The sequence below is a fragment of the Macaca mulatta genome, chromosome X (genome assembly GCF_049350105.2).
Source record: "Macaca mulatta isolate MMU2019108-1 chromosome X, T2T-MMU8v2.0, whole genome shotgun sequence".
NCBI lineage: Eukaryota > Metazoa > Chordata > Mammalia > Primates > Cercopithecidae > Macaca > Macaca mulatta.
The window spans coordinates 104,187,501-104,211,942 of record NC_133426.1 but is presented as its reverse complement, the minus strand read 5'-3'; the positions used below and the strand labels follow the sequence as shown (position 1 = coordinate 104,211,942).

The 24,442-nt window shown below is 37.6% G+C and overlaps 1 protein-coding gene and 1 pseudogene across 5 annotated transcripts in view; both read right to left on the bottom strand.

Moving 5' to 3' along the window:
• The window catches only part of DIAPH2 (diaphanous related formin 2), a 918,351-nt gene that overhangs the window by 350,397 nt on the left and 543,512 nt on the right, over positions 1–24,442 (bottom strand). For all 5 annotated transcript variants that reach the window (XM_077988110.1, XM_077988112.1, XM_077988113.1 and 2 more), the window contains one exon: positions 291–414. In XM_077988110.1, the coding sequence (XP_077844236.1) occupies positions 291–414 (124 nt within the window). The remainder of the gene's footprint in view (positions 1–290; positions 415–24,442) is intronic.
• On the bottom strand, positions 11,302–11,849 carry LOC699398 (large ribosomal subunit protein eL21 pseudogene; annotated as a pseudogene).

Genomic DNA, 24,442 nt, shown 5'->3' with positions numbered 1-24,442 from the left:
TTTGTTTAGGCTTCATCAAGCCTCTTAAGACTTACCTTGCATATCCTGTGGGCTTTCAAATGGAATTCTTCTTTGAGAAATAGCATTTAAAAAAAATCTAATTGTTCTCTTGCCTACTGGTTGAAAACATCATGAAACAAAATTTATGCTACTAATAGAAAAACAGCATATACACAAATTCATCCGGATGTTGTGAAAAGACTACTAAATCTAGAACTAACCACACAGTTAGTAGACAGACAGACATAGACGAAAAACTAGACAAAATGCTTAAATAAATAAAGGATATGGTCATCTTTTCCACAAACTTATCGTGTTGATTTTCTGCTTGGGGGAATTTCTTGATGTCACGTTCCAGATGAACAATTTGTTGTTCCATTGATGCAAGGTTGCTCTTGAGAATTTGAGCTGAAACTAAACAACAAAGTGCAAAGGATTTAGAATATTTTACCAGGTGTTCCACAAAACATCTAAAAGGAGATATTATCAGTTAAAGTCTTTTTTTAAAAAAATGTGGGAAATAGTTCCATGAAGTCAACTCACATTTTTCTGAATTACTGCTCATAAAAATTCTACTCTCCATGAAATAAATGAAAATGTGTAATATAATATACCAAATCATCATGTTTAATATGGGAATGTCACCATTTTACTCAGCCATTAGTTCAAATGAATCCATTTCAATTTAAATTTATTGATGGAATTCCTAATATTTCATTCTTTAAAATCTAATTTGAAGATTAAAGAAAAACTAAGGTTCAAAGACATGTTATTAATGCATGTTCTTAGCTCTATAAATGATTTAAGGTTAAATTATATAAAAGGATCAAATATTTTTCTTTTGTAGAAATATCCTGATTTTTATAAACCAATATCTATGGTAAAAGTTCCCATCTCTAGTACTTTTCAAAGAGAAGTAAAAAATAACTGTTGATACAGAAAGATGATTTAGAGCAAACCCCAGCAAACACAAATGAACGTACATACCCACAAAGATTCAGCCTGCCCTCAAACACTATCATTATTTGCTGTAATTACCCCTAACATTCTCTGCACCTTCCTTTTTCTCTCACTGACAAGTAATAATTTTATGTATTGTATTCAAACTGCTCCTAAATACAAGCACATTTTTCAGATCTGTCAGGAGACTGTCTTTTTACCGGGTAATTTTTTTTTTTAACTTGCAACTATTTTATAGATACTCTATTGCCGCATAACTGCCAATTATGTATGAAAACACTTCTATCAATATCAACAGCATTTGGCAAGATTCTGGTTGCAAAGATGAGGTAAGTGTTATAATTTGATAGATAGCCCGTGACATTGGTTTTTAAATCCTGGCCTCTGAAATACTGTTATTTTCATTAAAGGACCATGAAACATAAATAGAAAAATACTATGATTCTTTCTTATTTTTAAGCAAAGTTAGTCTTATGTAGAGACGTATCAGCATTACAATGAAAAATTCAAGAGACTGCCAAAATCAACCCCTTGGCAAATTTCAGCCAAACTGTTAAGATACAAATTCATCATGTTGACAGGCACATCTTTATAACTGAATGAGGAGAAAACACCTTAAATATACATGGAAGTTCAAGAGACTAAAAATCAAACACCAACACTAAAGACTACTTTTTTTCTATTAATCTGTCAGTTTAAATAGCTCTGTCCAATTTAGTTCCATTTGTTTAGATCTGACAAGCTTGGAAATTATTCTTTATTGCAGAAGAGAGTTTTATCAAAAATTTGCTAATGGTTCGCCAATCATTGCTTGCTTTATTTAAAGGATGAGTTTGCTATGGAAGAAATAATTCTCTCTGATTTTAAAATTGAATTATTTCACTTAGGTTTCTCTGCTATATTCTAATTATTCAAAAGGTTTCTCCTTTCCCACTTGGTTGATTGAAAAAGTGAAGACAGGCCAAGTGTGGTGGCCCACGCCTCTAATCCCAGCACTTTGGGAGGCCGAGGCGGGCGGATTACCTGAGGTCATGAGTTTGAGGCCAGCCTGGCCAACATGGTGAAACCCTGTCTCTACCAAAAACAAAAAACAAACAAACAAAAAAATTAACCAGGCCTGGTGGCGGGTGCCTGTAATCCCAGCCACTCGAGAGGCTGAGGCAGAAGAATCGCTCAAACCCAGGAGGCAGAGGTTGCAGTGAGCCAAGATCCTGCCATTGCACTCTAGCCTGGGGAGCAAGAATGAAATTCCGTCTCAAAAAAAAAAAAAAAGATAAAACATTGACCAGTCACTTATGTTAGTTAGGTTACACGGACATGGTGAAGTTCAGGGCACATGACCCAAAAATATGGTACCTTGGCATATTGAGTATTTTAAGCTGAAGAACTTTTAGAAATGACACCTGCAGGAAGGACTATCTGATCTTTCCTGGGCGCAGGTCTTAAGACCTTCATGTAGGCCCCGTGTGGGGGCTCACATCTGTAATCCCAGCACTAGTGGAGGCCAAGGTGGATGGATTGCTTGAACTCAGGAGCTCAAGGGCAGTCTGGACAATATGGCAAAACCCCATCTCTACAAAAAATATAAAAATAAGCTGGGCTGGACGTGGTGGCTCACACCTGTAATCCCAGCTCTTCGGGAGGATGAGGCAGGAGGATCACATGGGCCCAGGAGTTCGAGACCAGACTAAACCACATAGTTAGACCTTGTCTGTACGAAAAATAAAATAAAAGAAAATGAGGTGGGAGGATTGCTTGAGTGCAGAAAGCTGAAGCTGCAATGAGTTATGATGGCATCACTGTATTCCTGCCTAGGTGACAGAGTGAGACCCTGCCTCAAATAAATAAATAAATAAATAAATAAATAAATAAATAAATAAGGTGGGTGCGGTGGTATGTGCCTAGTCCCAGCTACTTAAGAGGCTGAGTTAAGAGGATCGCTTGAGCCTGGGAGGTTGAGGCCGCAGTGAGTCATGATCGTGCCACTCTTCTCCAGCCTGGGCAACACAGATTGATCCTTATCTCTCAAAGAAAAAAACAAAAACTCATGTGACAGATTTTTTTTTTTTGGAGACAGAGTCTCACTCTGTCGCCAGGCTGGAGTGCAGTGGCATTATATCTCGGCTCACTGCAACCTCCGACTCCCTGGTTCAAGTGATTCTCCTGCCTCAGCCTCCCAAGTAGCCAGGATTACAGGCATGTGCCACCATGCCCAGCTAATTTTTGTATTTTTAGTAGAGACAGTGTTTCACCATGTTGGCCAGGATGGTCTCGATCTCGTAACCTCGTGATCCACCCGCCTCGGCCTCCCAAAGTGTTGGGATTACAGGCGTGAGCCACCATGCCGGGTCTGAGAGCTAACTTGCCTATATGCACCCTGAGGAAACCAACATCCTTATCTCTGAAGACAAAGGGACATAGAAATCTGAACAAATAGTTCTTGCTAAATTTCTCCCAGTTTATTATACTTAGCTCATACTCTTTCTTCTCCCTATCATATTTTTCCACACCTCTCCATTCTTCATCAAATATACTATAGAAAACACTCAGGTTTAACTGTTTCTTTGGATCTTCATTTCCCTATGAATGCTCCCCTCCCAAGTTATATAAAACCTAAATAAATTTGCATTCTTTTCTTGTGCTAATCTGCCTTTTGGTATAAAGACCGTGGCCAATGAACCTAAAATGGGGAAAAGGAGAAGTTATTTTTCCTCCCTTACCTTAGAAATAAACTCACGCTAACTTTCTGTAATAAACAAAATGTGCTCAAAGGCCAGGTTTAGGTCACAATAGTAATGGCACTAGTCAAAAGGGGATGATGATGATGATAATGACTTCATCTTCTAATAATTCAATACAAAACTAGCCTAATCAAACTGCTATGCACACAGCAGTCTACATATGTCAAGTAATAAGTGAGAATATATTTTAACTCAGGGAAATTGCTTTTACCCTAAAGTTGCATTCTGAATAAATCAGTATTTTTCTGAACATCTGTCCTCCCCAATTTCACATGTATAATCTTTAGTCCTCTATAAATCTCTCCAGAGCTCTACTCCAAATTCTCTACCATTTCATATGCACTTTTTGTTTGTTCAAGTGATCGTCCACCTATCACCTTCTGCTTTGAATAAGAATTGTTTTTTGTCTCATATACATAAACAACAGTCTCCTTTATAAAACTCCAAGCTGTCTAATGGTAAGATCTATATTTGATTTTTTGCTTTTCCCTCAGTACTTATCACTGTGCTCAGTATTTATCACTCAATAAATATTTATTAGATGAATATGTACATTTCAAGAAGTTTTGGCTCACATTTAAATTTATGTCTACTTCCACAACTGAAAGTACAGAGAGAGGGGTTAGATATAATCATCATGATTTGAAGTTACCATACCCATTATTATATAAGTAGAGAAAGAGAGCAGGGAGTTGAAATCTGTCTAGCAATATATAGAGGTGGTTTGGGAGATGCTTAGACAAATGGGAACGTGAGGAAAGGGGAAAAAGTTTAAAAAAGTAAAGGGCATCTTTCTTTATTAGGCTCTTCCGTTCTTCCCCTCTAATGAATTATTCATATTATGCCTGAACAAAAGAGAATTAAATATTGGAGATGTAATAATCTGAGAATTCTAGCTTATACAGAAATTTATGGCTGCATTAAACAATGTCGTTATGCAAAGTGTTTATCCTTCCATCGGGGGAATTATGTTATCTTTGAGGTAAAAGTGACATTAAAGGAGATTTGGACCAGCGTCTTAAATTTGAAAAACTCAGGTTACAGAGTATCACAGTCCAAGTCCCTGTAAAACATAGCCTAAGTTAGAGCTTACTCGTTAAGGCCTTTTTGGGGTGAGCGGGATATAATCCCAGAGAAACGGGCATGAGGGAAAGACAGCAAATACAAGAGGGTAAGTTCCAGAACTTGTCATAGCTTAATCAAAAAAAAAAAAAAAAAAAGCTGGTTGTTTAGTGTCTCAGGTTGTCTCCATCAGGGCTGACTTCATGGATATGCAATCTGTGCAGGTTCATGGATATGCAACCTGTGACTTCATGGATATACAACCTGTGCAACCATGCTGCAAAGGGCCCAGCACTTTGTTTAATACTTTGTTGTCATTTTGAAATTCTTAATAATTTTTGCAGTGGGGTGCCACATTTCATTTTGCACCCGGACCCAAAAATTATCTACTCAGTCCTGGTCTCCAGATAAAACAAATGTAACTTAGAAAAGTTGTTTACAGGCCAGGTGCCTTGGCTCACTCCTGTAATCTCAGCACTTTGGGAGGCTGAGGCAGGTGGATCATTTGAGGTCAGGAGTTTGAGACCAGCATGGCCAACATGGCGAAACCCCGTCTCTACTCAAAATACAAAAAAATTAGCTGGGCATGGTGGTGCCCGCCTGTAATCCCAGATACTCGGGAGGCTGAGGCAGGAAAATCACTTGAACTTGGGAGACAGAGGTTGCAGTGAGCCGAGATCGTGCCACTGCACTCCAGCCTGGGCGACAGAGTGAAACTCTGTCTCAAAAAGAAAAAAAAAAAAGAGTTGCTTAGAGTTGACAGTGAGCAATTCATTTACCTGCTGACTCCTTAGCATCTCCTGTTCTTTCACTGGTGAAATTGTTTCTAGCAGTGTTAACTTCCCACTATGGCTGAGAAATGAGTAGCCTGGGTTTGGAGGTGGGAGATGGCAAAGAAGGAGTGTCCAGTGAATCTAGGGTGTTGCATATATTAGATCCAAAACAGAGTATTCTCTACATCCTAAGTGCCTTATTCAATTGTTGACAGTTGATATCATTAGAATTTTTTTATTTACTCATAATGAAAATCAGCCTACTTTACTCCTATCTATTACTCCTAATTTTGCCTCATAGCAGCACTGAACAAGTCTACTACCTATTTTACAAGAAATGTATCAGTTGAATATTCTTAATCTACCCAGCCTATATATACCCAGTTCCTTCAACTAGTCCTTTTGTGGTATAAGAATTAGTCATTACTGGCTGGGCGTGGTGGCTCATGCCTGTAATCCCATCACTTTGGGAGGCTGAGGTGGGCAGATCACGAGGTCAGGAGATTGAGACCATCCTGGCCAACATAGTGAAACCCCATCTCTACTAAAAATACAAAAAAATTAGCAGGGCGCGGTGGCGGGCACCTGTAGTCCCAGCTACTCGGGAGGCTGAGGCAGGAGAATTGCTTGAACCCGGGAGGCAGAGGTTACAGTGAGCTGAGATCGCACTACTGCACTCCAGCCTGGCGACAGAGCAAGACTCCATCTCGGAGTGGGGGGGGGAAGAATCAGTCATTACTTAAGTTCTTAAGTAATAACCAACATTGAGTGAGTACTTACTATATGCTAGATATTATTCTAAGTAGTGTTATGTATTAACTCATCTAATACAAAAATTCCATAAGGTATGCACTACTCTTAAGGAGGGGTATAAGTAATGTCATCTCAGGACATCGTAAATGCAAAGCAGTATTTCTGGAGCCTGGAAGGCCAGCATCTTGAAATAAAATCTGTACCTTTTATCATTCATTGGCACAAGGTCATGTTACTTATATATGCAGCTGTGGCAGAATTAGATGGGATAGGAATGGTTTTAGGAATCAGAGAGACCTAGGTTCTAATCTCAGCCATACGTATTACTAGCTAGGTTATCTTAAGTCAATGACTTAGCTTCTCTAGGCCTTCATTTCCTGATTTGCAAAATGATGATGATGATATCTTCCTTAAAGAGTAGTCATTTAGGTTAAACGATTTGATAAATATAAAGCACTTATTATTATACCTAGTACATAAATATTCATTTTATATTTCACTATCCTCTTTCCTACGCCCTGCCTTCCAACATACACATTCCCATTGTATACATGCTACCATGAATTCAACAATTTAGATGTAATCTAAGGGAAAAAAATGCAGACATTTCCAACCTGCTACCCCTACTATGGCCTAATTTAACGTAAATTGGTCTTTTTTCTAATAAAGAGAACTAAACTTAGATTCTGTTTTCTGTGTTTAGATTTTACAGGATACATGGAATTTTAGGTTCGGGAACTAGTGACAATTACACTAATCAACAGCCAATTTATCAGATTTATTAGCAAGTTCCAAATTTAAATAATATTTCTGGAAATTAAAACCCATGCAATAGTCTGTATTTCCTTGGCATTTAAAAGTTCATTACTTTGGCTTTCTAGACTTGTCTAAAAGGTAACAGACAAAAAAAAAAAAAACCCAAACGTATTAGAAAAGAATTAATATGTGTTTACCTGCCTCATTAATTGCCTTGAACACATTTGCCTCAATCTTAAGAGTTGGGAATCAATTAACGTTATGATTATTTAAATATTTAACTAGGTCTTAGCCTACAATACTTCTAATATTTCTCAGGTAGGGGGTACATGTGCATGTGTGTGTGTGTGTGTGTGAGAGAGAGAGAGAGAGAGAGAGAGAGAAATAAATATTTTTACTAGAGGTTGCAGGGTGATGAGGGTACCTGGAGTGCCAAGAATATTTAAGTACCAGAGTGGGTTAGAAATGCTTGTCTTTGCACAGCCTCAGCCTCAGGGTATATTTTTGTGCCTGTCATTATATTAGTTCACTAATATAAATTAGGGAGTCTTTAGTGACAGTGCAAACATTTTCTATCTGAGTAAATTCCCACTAGAGGCATTTTCAATGACTGATTAGTCAGTCTGGTAGCACTTTAATTTTTTTCTCTCATTTCATTTTTTACATCTGCTACTGAATTACTGAATCTGAATTATAACACTAAAAAATTAAATTATAGCTATCTGGTTCTTTATTACAGCTTTCTTCCTTGTACTCCATAAATAACCTTTTAAGCTCAGTGTACTCTCTTGAGTTATATGTAGGAGAAACTTTCCTCACAAATCTTATTTATCTACTTGAAAAATATACATATACTTTTTCCCTGGCTTCAAGCAAATATATGATAGTGGCCTGATCCTCATTCAAAACATTTTAAATGACAGACTTTCTCTAATACATAATTTTAAGAAAAGTAAAGTATAAGATAAATATTTTAAGTAACAGTTTGAATGGAAAGACTCTTCAATTACGCAGCATATGAGAGAACAGATACGCATGCAAGAAAAAAAAAAATCACAGTATTCCAGTGACATTCTCTAGACCATACTCAGAATGTGTAATTCTATGTAAATATAAAAGCATTTCCAGGAAATTGTGGATTTTTTTCTGAATTAAATGTTTCTATTAATTGTAACCACTGACGAAGTAACACAGCACTTCTTACATCTTTGCTCCAAGAAAGACCAAGTAAGAATTTACTCCTGCAAGTCTATATGTGAATAGGCCCAAACATGATTATACAAGTACCCTGTAATTTTCCTTAACTGAATATATTTAGTTGAAGAATTACTATCAGCGGAGCGGCATACCATTAAAGTGACTCATCCAGAAAGCATATGTAAAAAACAGAAGAACATTACAAGCATCCTGAACAATAGACACTGTTGTATTCTTTCTCAAGTGCATTTATAAGTTACTTTCATTTTATATGAATGCTGTACCTGGAAATGAAGCAAATGTGTTTATACAGTAACAATAGCAAAAGCTCATCACTGTGAGCTTCTTTGGCCTTTAAAGAAAATAAATGGTAAATGGCACCCAAATGAAAAATCCCTATAATGAAAAAAATGTGAGAAAATTACTCATTCTTAGGGGGGAAAAAAACCTGTTAAAAAGTCACCTTCACAGAAAACAACTAGAATTCTTATTCCATAAAACGTAAAAATATGCATTCCAAATAGGTGTTCATAAGTACCATCATTTACTCCTCTAACATGCGCCCTTGGGAATAAAGTGCAGTTTTTCTCAACTGGATTCATAGTGTCGTCTGAACTGATGCTGATAGCAGAGGAAATCCAATAAGAAAACATGAAAGCTGCATTCTATGATTTAACTCTTAAAACTTCGCTAAGTACATTTCAATGTCTGAGTTCATACATTTGTACAAGTTCTCAGCCTGAAAACTTCAGTCTGACTGCATGTTTAAAAAAATAAAGACAGACTTCTAACAAAAAGAAAACAAGGAGGAAGGGAAAGTTTGAAACTGTCTAAGTAATAATTTGCAATAAGAAAATTCTGAAGCCTGAGCACCAAACTAACAGTAGTGGACAGACAGTCAAGCTGCCCCTTGAAGAATCCCAGTCCCTTCTCCTGCTGTCTCTTCTGCAAGTGTTATTCTGCCTGCAGCAAATACTATGCATGAATTTTTAAATCACAGGCTGAAAAACAAACTGAAATCTCCTACCCTTCTTGACAGTCTTAGCTCAAGGCCAGGACTAGGAAGTAATAAAGCGATGCAGGATAAAGTCTTGTTGGAATAGTTTGTTCTCGTCAAGAAAAATCTTTTTAAAAAATCATTTGGTCATTTTGTAATAAAAGATGCCCCACCCACCTACAACTCAAACTGGAATAATTTTAATAGGTCAAGTCTTATCGACTTGATATTGGTCTATCCTGAATTGTCTCCTCCTGGAGATTTTATTTAAATGGCTGGAATGGCATTCTTCTCAATAAAAAAAAAAGCTTGTCAGGAGCTTCAAATGCTAATAAATCCTTTATGACAATCCCATACTAATGTCTTCACTTGTCAAACCTATGTAATGCATTCTTCTTTAACCTTGGAACTAGAACACTAATGATAAAAGTGTAGGTTGTCAAAGGAGGCTACTTAATATAACAATAGAAAGGCTTAAAATAAATTAGTAAAATCATGGAAAAGCAAGGACTATGGAAAATGTAGACTTGTTGACTAAAACTAGAAAGAACAAAATCCTAGTTTAAGAAATCTGAAATTACTAGTCTGTAAAATTTGGAATTTTCAGTATATGTTTATAGGTGTATTTAGTTGTGAACTACAATAATTGAGTAAACAGTACTGAAGAAAGGTCACAAAGAACAAACAGGTAAAAAACAACTTATATTCAATACTGTCAAACAATGTTTTGACAAACTAGATGCAATAAATGAACACTGCTTCACACCAACCAAAACGACTGCCTGCTTCTTGAATATAAGCATTCACAAATGCTTTTATCTGAGCAATCACTTAATGATAACTTTACTAATATACCCTTACTTCTGATAAATGATATCTTCAATAAGTTGTGAAAAGATCATACAGATTGATAAAATATTTGAATAGATACTGTCTTCCACATTACTATTTGGCAAGAATTAAGTACACATAAATAGTGTTTCCATAAAGCTATAATGCTGTATTAAAAGAATGTTAGCCTTGTTGAGTGCAATTTTTGTGATCATGGGTAAATTTTTCATGAACTTTATTCCTGAACTCTTCAGGGAAATTAATAGGACTATATGTAGATTCTTGCACTTGACAGAGTTTTGAGGAACAAGTTTAATGCATGAAGTCCACAGGTATGTAACATATACAAAGCCACGAATTTTCACCCAAACTGAATGCAGATTGTTGAGATCAGTGCTGAGGTCATACTGCTGAAGCCATTAGAGTCCGTTCCACATTAGTGCTGCCTGGATTAGCAATATTTCTCCTGCGTAATAGGGTTATAGGTCAGACAAAAGACACTTCAAAGGATATAGTAAGCCTATGGTTGTATTTATTTTCCTTATTTATTAACTGTGGATATTAATAGGATTACTATATGCCCTGAAATAAGAAATTGGCAATACAAACTAAAGCAATCAGATAATACAATTGTAGTAGGTTTTTAAGTTCCTCACTACTGAAAGCAGTCCCTAAATAAAGCAAGTCTTGATTAGTTATCTGGGCATTATCACCTCATAAATTTATTATACTTTATGTAGTTTTGTCTACTAACAAAATAATGGGTTTTTTTAAAAAACTTTGAGACGAAAGGCCGGGTGCGGTGGCTCAAGCCTGTAATCCCAGCACTTTGGGAGGCCGAGACGGGTGGATCACGAGGTCAGGAGATCGAGACCATCCTGGCTAACACGGTGAAACCCCGTCTCTACTAAAAATACAAAAAACTAGCCAGGCGAGGTGGCGGGCGCCTGTAGTCCCAGCTACTCCGGAGGCTGAGGCAGGAGAATGGCGTAAACCCGGGAGGCGGAGCTTGCAGTAAGCTGAGATCCGGCCACTGCACTCCAGCCCGGGCTACAGAGCAAAACTCCGTCTCAAAAAAAAAAAAAAAAAGAATTTGAGACGAAATTTGAGAGGTAGGTAGGGTCTTCTAGGACACCGTAAGGAGTTTAGGTTTCACCTTAAGTGTAGTGAGAAAGCACTGAAAGACTTCAAGCCGGATAGATTGATAACATTTCTTTCTTTTTTTTCTTTTTTTTTTTTTTTTTTTCAGCCCAAAGGTCTTTTATTTATTTATTCTTTTAACACCTATTATGCCATGAATTCATAGGGAATAGGTTCCAGCAGCTCAGGCTCCTTCCCATTGGTTCTCACAAAGTGTGCCTCTCTGGGTGGAGCAGGCTGGCGCTTAAGTTGAACCCAGGTACCTTTCTCTTTGGCTTCTTTCTTTTTCTGATGATTTTCCTTCACGCGTTTCAGGAAGCTATCTCGGCTCTTAGAGTGCTTAATGTGCTTAATACGCACATTAATTGTCTTGGCAAGAATCTTGACCTTAACTTGTTTGTTTACAACAATGCCAACAGCATGCTGGGTAACATTGTAGACTCTTCCAGTTTTGCCATGGTAACACTTGTGGGGCATTCCTTTTTGAACAGTACCCATTCCCTTGATGTCTACGATATCACCTTTCTTATAGATTCGCATATACGTGGCCAAAGGAACAACTCCATGTTTTCTAAAAGGCCTAGAGAACATATATCGGGTGCCTCTCCTCTTTCCCTTTGTGTTCGTCGTTTTGGCGAATTACTGGAAGATGGCGGTTCCCGCCGAAAGGCTTTTTTTTTTTCTTAGACATAGTCTCGTCCTATCTCCCAGGCTGGAGTGCACTGGCGTGATCTCGGCTCACCACAACCTCTGCCTCCCAGGTTCAAGTGATTCTCCTGCCTCAGCCTCCTGAGTAGCTGGGATTACAGGCACGTGCCACCACGCCCGGCTAATTTTTGTATTTTGAGTAGAGAAGGAGTTTCACCATGTTGGCCAAGATGGTCTCCATCTCCTGACCTCATGATCTACCCACCTTGGCCTCCCAAAGTGTTGGGATTACAGGTGTGAGCCACTGTGCCCAGCCACAAAGGTTGTTTTCAAAACGTCGTCTTCTCTGAGACCCAAATAAATATCTGGGCTATGTTTTTCAGAATTCTCCATCTATTCATATATGTTCCTGAAAAGTCCTTCCACCCCGGCAAAAAGGGAATAAAACACAAAGAAGGGCTAAATACACTTTTGTGTAATTTAAATAGCAACTGGTCTCAAAAGTCATGTTCAAAGAAAGGCTGCTGAAATTTTTAATTCATCTACACAGGTGGGAAAATATTTGGCAAAGCAAAGATTAATAAAAGGCCCAGAGACTTTCAAGTGTTCTGGCAAAAACATATACAAGCACAAATACACATACACATACAATCTGGCTAAAGGCCCTGAAATATTCATTTTGAAATGAATATTTCATTTATGAATGATCCCTAGTGATCATTTATGAAACAAGGGAAAGGAAACTGAAAACATTCACTAATACAAGTACTATGAGATAATGTCTTCAATATGGAAGTTCCTCAAGTAGACATATGTATACATTGCTTGGCTAGACTAGATAAGGGATTGGTGAACTACTGCCTGTAGGCCATATTTGGCTGGCTGCCTGTTTTCCTATGGCCTGTGAACTAGGAATGCTTTTTACATTTTTAAATGGCTGAAAAAAAAAAATCAAAAGAAGGATAGCATTTTGAGACACGTGAAAAGTATATGAAATTTAAATTTCAGTGTCCGTAAATAAAGTTTTATTGAAAAACAGCCAGGTTCCTTCATTTACATATTGCCTATGGCTGCTTTTGGACTACAAAGGCAGTCCTGAGTCCTTGTGACAGGGACTGTGTGTAGTCTGCAAGCCCTAAAATATTTAATATCTGGCTCTCTGCAGAAAAAGTTTGTGGATCCATGTTCTAGATTAATAAAAATGCCCCCTTGGGGAGGGATATCAGCAATTTAGTCCAGATCTCTCATGAGGATATGGAAACTGAGAGAAATCAAAAATGGATTGCCTAGATATACACCGCCAGGCCTCTGGATTTCTTTCTTTTCTTTTCTTTTTTTTTTTTTGAGATGGAGTTTCACTCTTGTTGCCCAGGCTGGAGTATGCAATGGTGCGATATCGGCTCACTGCAACCTCCACCTCTCAGGTTCAAGTGATTCTCCTGCCTCAGCCCACGTCTGGCTAATTTTTTGGTTTTTTTGGTATTTTTAGTAGAGACAGGGTTTCTCCATGTTGGTCTGGCTGGTCTCGAACTCCCGATCTCAAGTGATTCACCCACCTCAGCTTCCCAAAGTGCTGGGATTACAGGTGTGAGCCACTGCACCTCTGGATTTCTTGATGCCTCTATAACCATAATGCAACTGAGTCTCCTTGCAACAATTCTTTGCATCCTTCTGAGGATAAAATGTATATTGTGAATTCCATAATGTGGAGTTGATTATATAAGTTTATCCTGCTGAATGTATCAATAGAATGTTAATTTAACAGGATGGAAAAAAAGCATTTTTTTTTATAGAGTTAGTACAATGCCACAGACAGCTATGATCAAAGCAGGCTGGCAAAATTTATTTTGTAAATCCTCAAATTAAATAAATAAAATATAAAAGCAACAGACACATGCAGAAACTCAAAGCCAGGTCCTGTATCCCAGTCAATATAAAAGGAAAAACCAGCCACTATACTGCAACATGAAATTCAGTCTCCATGGCCAAATTATCACTTCTGAAAATAACACAGAGGAGTCCAAATCAAATTCTCCATTATCCCATCTCATAGCTTCCTTTTAGAATTGATCAAAATGCATCCTAAATAACTTATCTCTTTGTCATTACCATGGGTTTTAAAATGATACTACAGTACATTCCAGGAAGTTGCCAAGTTACAAATCCCAGTGTTGTACAGACAGACACACAAACACACACACATGCACACACTCATTTCATCCTATAGAATATATCTTGTTATTATGCCAGTTTTACATATGAAAAACCTGAGACAAAGAGAGATTAAATAATTTCCTCAAAGTCATGTAACTAGTAAGTGGCAGAGACAATATTTGAAGTTATGGAGTCTCATGTGTGTTTTTAACTAACATGCTCTACTGCCTGCTGAGAATAAGGCAAGATTTAGTTCAGCAGTATTTCCAAGTATGGGAAGTACAAGGTGAACCTGGTACCTGAAGTTCTTTTAGGCCCTGAAATTTAACACATAGTTCTGTTAATGGCATAGCAATGCAATAGCAAACAAGGAAGTGAGAGGGGAACAAACCACTGTCTTTGCCCCATGGAAGCCTTACTGTAGGGAGGTTAAGACAAGCAAATACAAAGATGTATAAATTGATGGGAGTATCAGTCAGATGATAACACACTGAAGAGTTAGTAGGAAGAAAATAATTTGTAAACAGGAGGAGATGTAATGTCTTCTTTGAGATATGTGGCAGTAAATGAAAATAATATTTTTCCATCTTCAGTCAAGAATAAGAAGAGATGTTTATCTGAGAACATGGTAGCTGGACTCAGGGATTTGAGGAGAACAAACCTGGTTTGGAATTGCTGTTGTGGGGAAAAAGAGAGAATTAGAATTAAATGAAAAGCTACCCCAACGCCATTAGGAGGCTAAGGTTAGAAATTACGGAACAACGGATTCCATCAGGTAGACCGTGTGACTTCTGTCATGTATGCAGGAGTTGGGATTGGAACAGAGCAACAGGAATATCAGGGTGTGGATGGCAGAAGGCTAAAGGAGTGGGGCTTGAGGCAAGTATGGGGATTCTACAGTGCTAGACAGTGTGTAGGTTATGTGGCAAATGAAGCTTGAGGGGAGCAAATAGTTTGGGAGAAAAGAAAGAGGGGCTGGGCGTGATGGTTCACACCTGTAATCCCAGCACTTTGGGAGGCCGAGGCGGGCAGATCACCTGAGGTTAGGAGTTCGAGACCAGCCTGACCAACATGGTGAAACCCCATCACTACTAAAAATACAAAAATTAGCCGGGTGTGATGGCACATGCCTGTAATCTGTTACTTTGGAGGCTGAGACAGGAGAATCGCTTGAACCTGGGAGGTGGAGGTTGCAGTGAGCTGAGATCACGCCACTGCACTCCAGCCTGGGTGACAGAGTGAGACTCTGTCTTATAAATAAATAAGATGAGGAAGGGTAAGGGTAAGGTCATAATGAGGGCAACAGAAAAACAGGTGCCAGAGGCAAGGGCTGTGTGAGGATGGTTGTGGGTACAAGGGCACATTCAGAGCTTGAGATCTTGGTGCTGGCTACATTGTCATGTGTGATGACAAAGTCTGATGTTTACATGCTATGGGGGAAGCTAAAATGGAGAGAATAACTCATGATGACCAAATCAAGGCTAAGGATCTTTGAAGCCAAGTTGTATATTGAGGCATCATTTTCAATGGTGAAGTCATCAACATTCATATATTTTTTTTAACTAAATAAACATTTATTTCTGGCTTTGTGAATTGCTTTTGTATTTTGTAATTTCTTTTTTTCTTGGAGGATGTTTTTGTGTTGTTTGTTCTGACGGAAGGTTATGAAGTAAGAGAAGAGGTCTGTGGAAGAGGGTATGATTAGCATATGGTGAAAATCAGATTTTTGCAGAGCAATATTTTATCTCTCTGAGGGAATGCAGATTGATAAAATTTTTGTTTTGGTTCTTTGAATCATGTATGCACAAACATCGTGAACAATTTTGTTTCCCATATTTTCAAAGTAGATAATATTAAAATAATTGGTAATACTTTCAAAATGTGAATGGCGTGTTACTGTAAAAATTGTTTTTCAGTTATTTAAATTTCACTGAACTCATAAGTTACACAGATACACCAGGTTATTTTTAACAGTGCTGTAAGCTTGAAGAGCTACAGTGAATTATTCTTAATTATATATACACTGTTTACTTACCATATTTATTTTTAAATGGCTGCAGTTTTCAGATACGAATACATAATGGTAAAATAATAAAACAGTACATCCAGATGTTGAGAGATAACTGAACTATTCCCTGAGTTCGATCCACATATGTTTTGTAAGCCAATTAACTCTTCTGAACCTCTGGAGGGTACCAATAAGAACCCTTTCAAGAATAATTTACTCAAAAAAAAAAAAAAAAAAAAAAAGGCCAGGCGCGGTGGCTCAAGCCTGTAATCCTAGCACTTTGGGAGGCCGAGATGGGTGGATCATGAGGTTAGGAGATCGAGACCATCCTGGCTAACACGGTGAAACCCCGTCTCTACTAAAAAAAAAAAAATACAAAAAACTAGCTGGGCGTGGTGGCAGGTGCCTGTAGTCCCAGCTACTTGGGAGGCTGAGGCAGGAGAATGGTGTAAACCCGGGAGGCGGAGCTTGCAGTGAGCCGAGATCCGGCCACTGCACTCCAGCCTGGGCGACACAGCGAGACTCCATCTCAAAAAAAAAAAAAAAAGCCTGAAAAAATTAATATGCCTCAGAATGTATCCAAAAAAGTCCAGTAAACAATTACTTTAGACCTCTCACCTAACGTATAGACTATTGACTAGACAGATTTTTACCCAATAAAACAGACGGCAAATTTATCATGTACCTTTAGGATTTGCTTTGATGAAATTCTAAAGTTTCCCTCACAGGAGTCTTCAGGGAATGTATAACAAATGTGAGACAGCACAGTAACAGCAAAAAGAAAGTTGGTCTTGGAGTCAGAAGACCCAATTCCCACTTCCTTTACATATGCCTTTGGGCAAGACACCTAAACCACTTTGAGTCTCAGTTTTCATACCTGCAGAACAGGAATAATATCACTTGCCTCTCTGATCTGGTGGGGTGGTTATAAAGATACAAATTGGCCAGGCTTGGTGGCTCACACCTGTAATCCCAGCACGTTGGGAGGCCAACGCGGGTGGATCGCCTGAGGTCAGGAGTTCTAGACCAGCCTGACCAACATGGTGAAACCCCTTCTCTGCTAAATACAAAAAATTAGCCAGGAGTGCTGGCACGCGCCTGTAATCCCAGCTACTTGGGAGGCTGAGAATCTCTAGAACCTGGGAGGCAGAGGTTGCAATGAGCCAAGATTGCACGATTGCACTCCAGCCTAGGCAACAAGAGCCAAACTCCATTTAAAAAAAAAAAAAAAAAAAAAGATACAAATGGGTCTGAGACTCTTTGTAAAGTGTTTGTAATATAAAAATCTTTACTTGATGGTATTATAAATGCTGCAATAAGAAAATTGTGCTTGGCAGGAGGATGGAGCCAAAAGAGATCTCTGGCTCCTTCCTTTTAAGTTTCTACACATAAAGGGAATACTTAGAAAGAAAACCCCAGTACATGGAATATATTTAACATAGGAAACTTTCCAAAAATGTCTCTAATCTACAGCAAAGGATATTTGCATTTATTATAATTCTGTCAACTCATAAAAATAATTATGGTTGATTTCAGACCCATAGTATATAAGAATTCTGAGTACATTTATTGTAATATCTGTGAAGATTTCTTATCAATATTTGAAAAGAAATTACTACTTGACACATGGAAAAACTGTTTGAGGCCAATACCATAATACTGCTTCAACTCCAAATAGAGATCTCTTTCATGCTAAATACTTCTATAGAGCAAGATGGCAGCTCTTCCTTTGCTTCATTTGCTGTGTTCTATTCTCCTTCCCACCATTCAAATGGAAGCATTCCCCAAGATCCCCTGTTCTTTTCTCTATAAACGCTATCTTAATGCATTGCTCTTACATCAAGGCTTTTGTTATTATATATAACTGAAGATCCCCAAATCTCTATACCCAAACCCCAACCTTTTATTTGAGGAATGGTCTTCTAGTCTCACATAAAAGTAAACATGTAATTGAGTGTCCCATGTCTGCATAAGCATCATATCCAAACCTGAGCAGACCACCTTCTCTCAGAAACCAAATCTATTTCTGATTATCCTGTTTTCCCCAGTGGCATCACTACTCTTCCAGCTGTCACTGCTTAAAACCACAGAGTTAGCTTTTACTCTTTATCTTTTGTATTAACCATAACCAGCCAGTCACGAAGTCTCATCAATCATTTTCAAAATGCCTTTGTTTTCTACCTTTGTCTGTGCATTGCAGCTGCCACTTTTAGGAAGTGCATCTCACCTAAAGGTTGGAACACTGCAACTGTTCTAGATGCATTCAATCCATATCACATAATGCTTCCAGAAAAAAAAAAAATTCTTAAGACATTGATGTCACCATATCACTACTTGATTCAATGATTAAAATTAAAACCTTCGATTACATTTGAAGTCTCCAAAGCTACCATAGGTTACAGAATGCAATTAGAAACTAACGAATATGACTAACATCCTGAACATGAATTAAGAGGTTTTTAGAATTGAACACATTTAACTAATACAAATTAGTAGGAAATGGCAGTGCTATTCCAAATATAAAAAATAGTCACAATTTCCATGGTAAATATGAAAAGGAAGAGTTTTTATAAACCCCACATACCAGCCTTATTGTCTCTGGGGAATTAAAAGTGCACCTGTGACCTTTTGGCACACACATGGACTCAGCTATACATAGATGGACAAGGGTATAACAGCATTACATTGCTTCTTTCTCTCTGTGGCATGGGTTATAAGCTATGATTTAAACTGTTTCTTTAAATATGCAAATCACATTTCATGCGTAGATCCCACATTGATCTTGCAAAGACCAGCTCTCAGCTACATTTTTAGCATGACATAGAGAGAGAAATCTCAATTTTGCTGAGATAATCTTCTTTTATTGCATTTCTACAGTTTCCTCTTTACAAATTGTTACTAGTGTCACCCTTTAATGACTAGTGAGGTACAGGGATTCTAATTTTATTTGAGATTTTATTCATTTAGGGGAAAAAAGTTCTATTATTTTTCAGAAATAGAAAAACTATGTCTTATTTACAGAATTGTAAACTGCTCATTTTCTTTTCTCCATTAGCACAATATTGCTGCCTAATAAAGGGTATGATCTGAGAAAGAAAACAGTGAGCATACACTAATGAGTAGTATCAGAGCAACAAGCGAAGTTGCAAAACACTTTTTTCACTTGTCTTACTTATCATACATCAACAGACTTCATTTTCTACATGAATTCTCTCCCCACAAAAATAGTATTTTCAAATTTTCTACCATACACACAGAATCAAGCATATGACCTCAATCATTTTAGGATACAGGGCCTCCTATATTTGCAGCTAAAGTTTAAGTATTAGGAAAACTACCATTTTCCCCCTATGATTTGCTGCGTGCACCTGCTGAATCTTCTAATATAAAACCAGGGGCAGGATTTAATAATATATATAGTTTAAGGGCCAGAAACAGTGGCTCATGCCTGTAATCCCAACACTTTGGGAGGCTGACGTGGGGGGATCGCTTGAGCCCACAAATTTGAAACCAGCCTGGCCAGTATAGTGAGAGCTCGGCTCTATGAAAAATTAAAAAATTAGCATAGCATAGTGGCACATGCGTGTGGTCCCAGCTACTTGAGAGGCTGAGGTGAGATGATCACTTGAACCTGGGAGGTGGAGTCTGCAGTGAGCTCATATAGTGCCACTGCACTCCAACCTGGGTGACAGAGCAAGATCCTGTCTCAAAAATATTTGCCAAAAAAATTTTTTAAAATTGTTTAAGGATCTAAACATTTGCCCACAAATAACTTGGATTTTTAAAAACTGGATCTCAATTTTACAGTCAGTTTTACATAATCATGCCTTATATTAACTAACCTAAATTCAGCAACTGGGTTTTACTTTTTGATTATTACCTTTTCTTATATGATCTAAAAAAATCTTCTTGATTTGCTTCACTATTCACTTTGCAACTTTGACTTTGTAAGACTTGGAATAAACTAAGACCTGTTTGGGATAAGTCTTTAAAAGCTTTCTCTTAGTGTCACCCTGATTAAATCTTTCACAATCATTTTATCAAAAAAATTATATTTCTATCACATCCTTGAAGGTAAGGGGTACATTTTGTACTTCTCAATGAGCCTAGTATATTGTGTTATACTAAGTAGGAGTAAATATATATTGGGTGAAATGAACAAACATGTTATTATCCAATGGTTTAATCACTAATCAGTTAAGAATAAACTATATGAAGTACTAAATAATAAATGAATAGGGAAATATCCTTATAATATTCACGTATCATGTTGACCCACACGCTTTTTGTGAGTTTTTTTTTTTTTTAAACGAAGTCTTACTTTGTCACCCAGGCTGGAGTGGAGTGGCGTGATCTCAGTTCACTGCCACCTCCGCCTCCCGGGTTCAAGCAATTCTGCCTCTGCCTCCCAAGTAGCTGGGATTAGCGGCACCTGCCACCACGCCCGGCTCATTTTTAAAAATATTTTCAGTAGAGACAAGGTTTCACCATGTTGGCCAGGCTGGTCTTAAACTCCTGACCTCAGGCAATCTGCCACTCTTGGCCTCCCAAACTGCTGGGATTACAGGCGTGAGCAACCACGCCTGGCCGATTTTGTGAGTTTTCTACCGTGCTCAGAATACTCCATTCAGTGCCATGAATAGCTAACACGTTTTGTCAATTCTGATTATATTAGGTGAATGAATAAAGGTGATATAAATTTTAATATTAATATTTTCTGTATTGTTATGACATATACATTAACTGTAACTACTGGAATATATACATACACACATATATACATACACATACACACACACAAATACACACACATTTCTACTGATTAAAATCCTTGAGGGAATTTTCCTGAGACTCCCTTGATTGCCTGAGTATTTACATTACTTACTTTAAAACATATACTCGGCTGGGTGAGGTGGCTCATGCTTGTAATCCCAGCACTGTGGGAGGCCGAGGCGGGTGGATCACCTGAGGTCAGGAGTTCAAGACCAGCCTGGCCAACATGGTGAAATCCCATCTCTACTAGAAGTACAAAAAATTGGCCAGGCGTGGTGGCAGATACCTGTAATCCCAGCTACTCGGGAGGTTGAGGCAGGAGAATCACTTCAATCTGGGAGGTGGAGGTTGCAGTGAGCTGAGATCGTGCCATTGCACCCAGCCCAGGCAACAAGGCATGACTCCGTCTCAAACAAAACACAACAAAACAAAACAAAAACAAAAAATGTATACTCATTCCTCAATCTTCAGAAACAGGTCCTGGCATGTTTTAAATTATATTATGGAATTCTTAATGTGGTATTTATTTTTACAATCTTACACTCCAGTTTACAGTGGAAGGAACATTCCACTAATAACAACTACAGACTTCCAAGTCTTCCTGGGCCATTCTTTCATTCACTCATTAGATATGGGTAACATTTGGGAGGTGGTACTATAATGACACGTTTTAGCTCTTCTTTCTCTTAGTGCCTAAAAAATGTATAGTCTGCCCTGCACCATAAGCATCTGAGTCTCTTATACTGCTAAGTACATCTTATCTGTTAATCTTATCTATTCAATAAGCATGTAAGTTCCTCTAGAGCAGCTGTGTCATATTTTTCTCATAGGACCTACTATGATTAGGCACCACCAGAAGCCCTCCATACTTATCTCTGATGTTAAAATTAAGATTGCCAACAAAATTATGTTCAGATCATCATTAGATTCTCTTGCAGATAGTCTATGTACTATTGGTAACATAATATTAACAACAGAAACAAGACAGATGCCTTCAATTATTTAGGTTTTTTCCTTAAAAATACATTAATTGGGTAAAATGACAATAGCTTATGGGAGTTGAGGTCATCTTGAGAAAAAAAAAATTCAACATATAAACACTCAATGGTCCATTTTTATGCTGTAGAAAGGAGAGAAAATGATGGACTCAGAACATGAACTTAACATTTCTAGTGGATATGAGTGAGCAGCAGTAAAGTTTTTAATACACTAAGCATGACAAATATAATTAGAAAATCACACAAGGTCAATTAATCAAAGAGGTCAAAGTAGGTGTCCAGAAGACATGATATACATGTTAAATATCTTAACTGAAAAAGTATAAATAATATTCATTTGCTAACCTTTTTGATGTAGAGCTGAGGTATCCTATATGAGTTAGGCTCCAATTGGCTATCTGCAGACCCTTCCTTGCATATAACCCACACATGAAGTGTACTCTCTAAACCAGTTTCTAGATTGATTTCTAGATTTGTTTCTAGAATTTAAACATTCATGAAGGAATCTAATTAGAGAAGGCTTTTGGAATGAGTTCCTATCATTTAAGATTGTTTACGCATGCCTAATTAGAGAGTAAATTTAAAGTGACTTTAGCAAGTATTTTTCAAGCAGTCAACACTGTTTTTGCATAAATGGCAAGTTTTTTTTTTTTAAAGCACCATTTCTTGGTTCACATAATATTTAATTAGAGTAAATAACTGCACCAATAAGTACAACTGCCATGTAAGTGAGGTTTGGAGAATAAGCACAATTGATTCGTGATAAGCCAAAATCTCAAATGTTGAGAGTAGAAGTACCAGGGTGTACTCAAGGATCCTCTATTAGCTGCAAACAGTCAGAGTGCCTTGGGCCTCAGTCAACATGTTAAATTCAGTGAAGTGCAAGCATTGATTTCTCAAGGAATGTGGCTACAAGGAGGTGGGTTTGGAGAACTTCTATCAAAAGGTGATAGAATGGCAGACAGCCCAATAAGAGATATATCCCTTATGACCCACTTTACTGAGATCATTTTTTATTCTTAGCACACTTAGATATTTTGAGTTGGGAATTTTATAAGACAGATATCTTTCTACAATGAATGACTCAAATAAGGATTAAGATGGCACTAATAATAAAGCACATCTAATCATAGAAAATGTATTCCTCTGTCAAAAATACGTTGATAAACTAGGAGAGAACATAGCATATTTCCCTTAGGAGACATATCCGTTCACCTAGAAATAATTTACTGCATTCATGAACACACACCAAAACTTAAGGAAGTAAAAGCAACATATATACAAAGCATTTCTGTTTAGCAATCTTTCCCTCAAGAATGAAAGAAGAAAATGAGTTTGTTGTTAGATTAGCACACAATTAGAGAGAAGTAAGATCATTAGAGGCAGAAAGTGGTTTATTGATGGGCCTCATTGTTCTCAGTCCATAAATGAAACCTTTGCTCCTAATGACCATAATCCCCTCCTTAATCTTGACAGTGCTAAATTACAGTTGGATATCTAATGATCTCAATCTTCTCCTTAGTTTATTAAAGCGTAAAAAGAGGAAGCAGATACTAAGTGACCTGATAATAGTTAAAGAAAGACCATATCATAATTTTACTGACTAAACTCTGTGGTAATTAGCAACAATGGCATTTGTCGCCATAGCCTAATTGAAAAACCTTGAAATGTTGAAAACTGATTATTTTCAGAAACTGACAATTAACAATTGGGAAAGGATTCCCTATTTAATAAATGGTGCTGGGAAAATTGGCTAGCCATAAGTAGAAAGCTGAAACTGGATCCTTTCCTTACTCCTTATACGAAAATTAATTCAAGATGGATTAGAGACTTAAATGTTAGACCTAATACCATAAAAATCCTAGAGGAAAACCTAGGTAGTACCATTCAGGACATAGGCATGGGCAAAGACTTCATGTCTAAAACACCAAAAGCAACGGCAGCAAAAGCCAAAATTGACAAATGGGATCTCATTAAACTAAAGAGCTTCTGCACAGCAAAAGAAACTACCATCAGAGTGAACAGGCAACCTACAGAATGGGAGAAAATTTTTGCAATCTACTCATCTCACAAAGGGCTAATATCCAGAACCTACAAAGAACTCAAACAAATTTACAAGAAAAAAACAAACAACCTCATCAAAAAGTGGGCAAAGGATATGAACAGACATTTCTCAAAAGAAGACATTCATACAGCCAACAGACACATGAAAAAATGCTCATCATCACTGGCCATCAGAGAAATGCAAATCAAAACCACAGTGAGATACCATCTCACACCAGTTAGAATGGCGATCATTAAAAAGTCAGGAAACAACGGGTGCTGGAGAGGATGTGGAGAAATAGGAACGCTTTTACACTGTTGGTGGGATTGTAAACTAGTTCAACCATTATGGAAAACAGTATGGCGATTCCTCAGGGATCTAGAACTAGATGTACCATATGACCCAGCCATCCCATTACTGGGTATATACCCAAAGGATTATAAATTATGCTGCTATAAAGACACATGCACACGTATGTTTATTGCAGCACTATTCACAATAGCAAAGACTTGGAATCAACCCAAATGTCCATCAGTGACAGATTGGATTAAGAATATGTGGCACATATACACCATGGAATACTATGCAGCCATAAAAAAGGATGAGT